Raw genomic sequence first — 5,000 nt, forward strand, 5'->3', positions numbered from 1 at the left:
CAACAATCCAAAACCCAAAAATAAATAACTAAATAATAAAAACATCACATATGAGAAACTGAAACCAGAGCAGTTTTTATATTTTAGCTTTAAAAAATTGCTTGAACCATAAAACAATCGTGAAAAAAGTTTCGGACGAAAAACTGCAGAAGTGTATTAGATCCAGGATTAAGGGGGAAAGAATGAGAATGATTTTTTTTAATTCCATTTTCCATTTCAAGAATAAAATCAAAGTAGTATTTAAACTTTATTCTCAAAATGTTAAATAAAATGAAATCATCCTCACTGTTTTCCCTTCGATCCTGTTTCTGACACGGTTCCGTACAGAACAGGTTGAAAAACATGAGAATTTCCCTTTACACGGTCCCGTCCGGTCCACCTTGGCTCCACGAGACGGCGGCGGTCTCATGCGAACACACCTGCGTGTTTTTCCCCGCGGTGATCCACGTTTAAACAACATGGTCACAGCTACATTTCCCCCTCCAGTAGGTCGGCTGCAGTTTCCACCGTTTTGTTTACACTCTGGACTCCTCAGACCGGGCGGAGTCCTTTTGGTGCGTGCATGTGTGTGTGTGTGTGTGTGTGTGTGTGTGTGTGTTGTCTGTGTCTGTGTGTGTGTGTGTGTGTGTGTGGAGTGGCTCTCTGTTGCCTGGTGTGTGTATGTGGCGTCTCATGGTGCTGCAAACCCGCGATGGAGCTCAAACAGCCGAGGTCTGTGCCACCTGATGATGATGATGTTGGTGATGATGATGGAGGGAGGAGGAGGAGGGGGCGGAGCTCCGTGAAGGAACCAGTTTAGTTAAAACTATCTGAAGAAGCGTGCGTCGACCTTTAGGAGTCAGAACAGTGTACAAAGAGAAGCTGGCGGCGTGGAGTCTATTAGCAACTTGTGTTACTCTCTACGATGTTGCTGCTAACTGTTTGTGACAACTAGCTCATTTCTAACCATGTCAGCACTCATGGATGTTTATTGAGTTTCTAATTTTTTGGTTTGTGTCCCTGATGTGAATGTGTTGGGTCCATAGAGTGAGTAGCTGTTTGAGTTGTTTGGATGTCTGCTACATATAGTGTAAGCATTGTGACTGCAAATAAACCTCATTGATTTTTACATCGCTGCTCTTTTTCCTCCGTTTGTCCAGAAAACTCCCGTCTGTGAACGTCTGTTAATTTATCTTTTTAAAAATGAAATGACACCTCAGATGTATTAATATATTGATCAATGTGCAGTAAACTGTAATAAATGCAGATATTCACAGCAGTGTTTTTCTGCAGGATAATAACTAACAAATTCAAATTTTAGATTAATCTGGAATTATTCAGAGCGAGAAACAGTTAAATGTGTTTAATAATATTATAAACATGTTATTTTAACATTAATAAAACAAATGTCCACCGAGAACCATCACAGGAAATAATCAAAAATAAAAACCAAAGTAAACTTTCCTGTTTGTAATAAGTAAAAGTTCTTTGTTTCAACATCTGAGAACATTAACACAAAAATACAGTGAGTTACGTTACAACTGTCCCTGGTCTCCCCTACCCCTTCCTGTGGGGTCAGTATGACCACACCCCCAAGTAAAAACAAGAAACTGAGCAGATTTATTCTGTTGAGACTAAATCCAGATGTTTGTGACGTTTCTGCTGGTTGTGATAAAACATTCGGACACTCGGTGGTAAAACGTCTGACTTTTTATTTATTTTTTTGTTATTGGCCGTTTCCTTGGTTACAGGCAAACAAATTAAACTGGTGCGTGTTCTTACAAAATAAACATCATGATTGGCACAAGAAAACTTTACAGTAAATACAAAACGTGTTCAAGAGTCCAAACTGTTTAACAGAAAAAAAAAAAAACTGATGGATGTTTTCAGGAAATCTGGAAAGAAGTGGGACTGTGTCCTCGCCGTTTCAGAGTCCTGGAGGGACGTCCTCCTGATGGTTCTTTAAGGGTTCTTTACAGGTTCTTCTGGAGGCTAACTCTTTGAAGATTTGGACATGAACACCGTGTTGTTCAAACCTTCTCTGTTTCGGGTGATTTCAATGGCGAAGAACTGAACTCTGGTGGCTGAAAAACAGAAAGTAAGAGTTTTTTTTTTTCTCTTTTTTAAATAATGATGATAAATAAATGTTAAATTTAATTGTGGAATCTAAACGTACCAAATATAGTGTTCTCCTCGGTGTAATCTTTCTCACAGTCCAGACGGAGCAAAGTGCCGTAGTTAAAGTCTTCGACGAGGCCTTCGAACTGGTTACAGAACGGACGCCACGTCTGCGGACAGAAGATGTAATCAGATTACAGTTAGTAACTACCGTCACACTCCACACAGCTGCAGATTCATTACTGATAAAACAATCTATTCTTAAAGTATTAAATTAATCTGCCTCTATTTTCAGTCATTTTTTTAATTGAAAAAAGTCTAAATTCTCTGATTTGTTTCTTTAATGTGAATATTTTCTGGTTTCTTTCCTCTCTGACAGTAAACTGAATATCTGTGAGCTGTGGACAAAACAAGACATTTGAGGACGTTTTTCATCATTTACTGACATTTTATGAACTAAATAATTCATTAATGGAGAAAATGATTAATCAATGAACGTCCGTCCGTCTGTTCCACGTTTGGACACATTTTTGAACCTATTTTTCGACTGACAGGTCATTTTTTCTTTTCTTTTTTAATAAAACAGGTAATCAGTAACTGTATCAGATTACTTTTTTTACAGTCACCCTCCCCTCTGACCTCTTTGGCCTCGTCAGATTTCAGGTCGTCTGGTTTCAGCAGCTTGACGTCGAGGTCTTTGAACGTTTCTCTGAACGACGAGTAGATTTTATCGTCCAGCTTCGTCAACTTCAGGAACTTTGGATCGACGGAAGAAATGAGCTGAAAACACAAAGAACCGAAAAATAATAAAATACACACATTCTACTTTTGTATTTTATCACAGGAGGATTTTTTCTTTTTTGCAGAATTGGGACAAATGATGTTCTACCAAAAAACAACTTTAAAAATGATCGACACGACACTTTAATTCCAGTTTCGTGGTGAAAATTTCTTCCTTTAAGAATTTATTTATATGAAAATTAATGTTTTGGTTTGCTTTAATTTCTAAAGCAGAAAACAGCTTCGTTTTTTACACAACTAGTATTTAAAAATGTGTAAAAATCCTTCAAAATCTCAAATTAACAAAACATACCTACATTTAATTTAAATTTAATAATAAAACATCTGATTTAATACAAGAGTTTGATCTTTTAAAATATATTTTGCAGCATAATTGAAGAGAAAAATAAAAAAAACCCTTCATAATAGTTTGTCCCACTTCTCAAAGTATTTTCTGTTGCAGTTAAAAACAAATAAACTGAATAAAATCGATCAGACGTACAGAACGTATAGAAATAGAAATGAAAGGTGCTTCTTACATTGAAGTAAACCTCTGCGTGGTTGTAGGCCTTCATCGCCCACATCACTTCAAGCCGAGGCTGAAAGAACAAAAGGTCAAAGGTTAATGGGAGCCCAGTGCATGCTGGGAGTCACCTCTGTGACCACATCTTCTTTCACAGCGTTTTCATTGATGATGCAACACTTTCAGCCATTTCTTTAATTTAAAACACAAAGATATTCAGTTTAATATGATTAGAAACAGGAGAGATGAACGTCTCAATATGTGAGACGCTGAAAACACAATTTTCTGCCATTTTGCACAAAAAATTACTTAACGGAATATTAAAATACGTTAACACTTTTCGTCCACTTGCTCAGTCAGTCAGTGAGCTGCCAGATTTTCTCTGTGTTTTATTGTTTATTCTTTATTGTTGAGAAACACAAAGCTGGATGTCAAAGATGGTCTGAAAAATCTCCTGAGGAGTCGGAAAATATGAAGGAAGCCTGTAAAACTTTAATCATTCAGTTTGTGAGACACAGATGAGATCATGAGGACGGAGAGACGTCCACTTACATCGTTTCCATAAGCTTCTGCAGGTAGAGACAGAGCGTGTGCAGCTGCTGACGCTCCCTCCACCCCCTGTGAACACAACACACACACACACAGACACACACAGAGACACACACACACACACACACCGACACACACAGAGACACACACACACTGTAAGAATTATCCAGATTTTATGATCCTTTTTTTTTTTTGCTGTCTGTCTCAGATCAAAGTGATCAGTCAAACATTTTGTTATCAGAGACACGTGAGTCACTTCATGTTATTAATAATCACGACTCTGTTTTAACGCTCGAGTCCAACTGATGTGGGATTTCTGAGACCAAAACTGATTTTAGAGCAGAATAGAACATGATCAGGCTGCGTGTCGACAAGAATCTGCTGATGTGAAACGATTAGAGCTGCACGAGTTTGTAAAACAGTCATAATGTGATTTGATAAAACTTAAATATTCTGAGATTTAAGTCAGAAATTTACTGAAAAAAAAACTAACAAACCTGTTTTCTTTCATTAGACCAGGTCACCCGTTTTTGTTTTTTTTTGTTTTGTTTTTGTTTTTTTTTATTGATTAATCATTAACATCCCTAAACACAACAACATGATACAGAATCACATGAACAGAATGTTGAAACACTTTGTCACTAAAGAGGTTTGGTTTATTTTATGAAACTGGAAAAACACAAAACCTTCAGAAATCACTGTGTGGGTTTAACTTATGATGGAAAACTGCCTCCTTTTAATATTTATTGGCTCAAATAAATAATAAACATGAAGTCTGGAACAAATTTTTACTTTTCATTAAGGGCTCAGCACATTAATACATATATATATGTGTATATTGGTACACTGGTGAAATATGTTGGTGGGTGATAAATGTCTGTTGTTTTCCCCGTTTTAGAAATGTTTCTCTGAATATTTGACATATAATAAACATTTCATTAATCATATGATTGTATGAGGAATGAATGAAAGAAAATAGAAATAGACACTCAAGTGTGTCAATATTTTCTTACATTCCTACAATATGATGGCTGATAAAGTGAACTTTAGA

At 36.6% G+C, this 5,000-nt stretch overlaps 1 protein-coding gene across 1 annotated transcript in view; it reads right to left on the bottom strand.

The window, feature by feature from the left end:
* Nucleotides 1–1,674: 1,674 nt before the first annotated feature.
* Nucleotides 1,675–5,000, bottom strand: part of pbdc1 (polysaccharide biosynthesis domain containing 1) — a 3,953-nt gene continuing 627 nt past the window's right edge. The window contains exons 2-6 of the mRNA XM_084745520.1: nt 3,953–4,018; nt 3,417–3,476; nt 2,737–2,877; nt 2,156–2,267; nt 1,675–2,063 (exon numbers count right to left, since the gene is read on the bottom strand). Of these exons, the coding sequence (XP_084601646.1) occupies nt 1,972–2,063; nt 2,156–2,267; nt 2,737–2,877; nt 3,417–3,476; nt 3,953–4,018 (471 nt within the window). The 3' untranslated portion in view covers nt 1,675–1,971. The remainder of the gene's footprint in view (nt 2,064–2,155; nt 2,268–2,736; nt 2,878–3,416; nt 3,477–3,952; nt 4,019–5,000) is intronic.

This window comes from Lutjanus erythropterus, chromosome 20 (assembly GCF_056507025.1).
Source record: "Lutjanus erythropterus isolate fLutEry1 chromosome 20, fLutEry1.hap2, whole genome shotgun sequence".
Lineage (NCBI taxonomy): Eukaryota > Metazoa > Chordata > Actinopteri > Lutjaniformes > Lutjanidae > Lutjanus > Lutjanus erythropterus.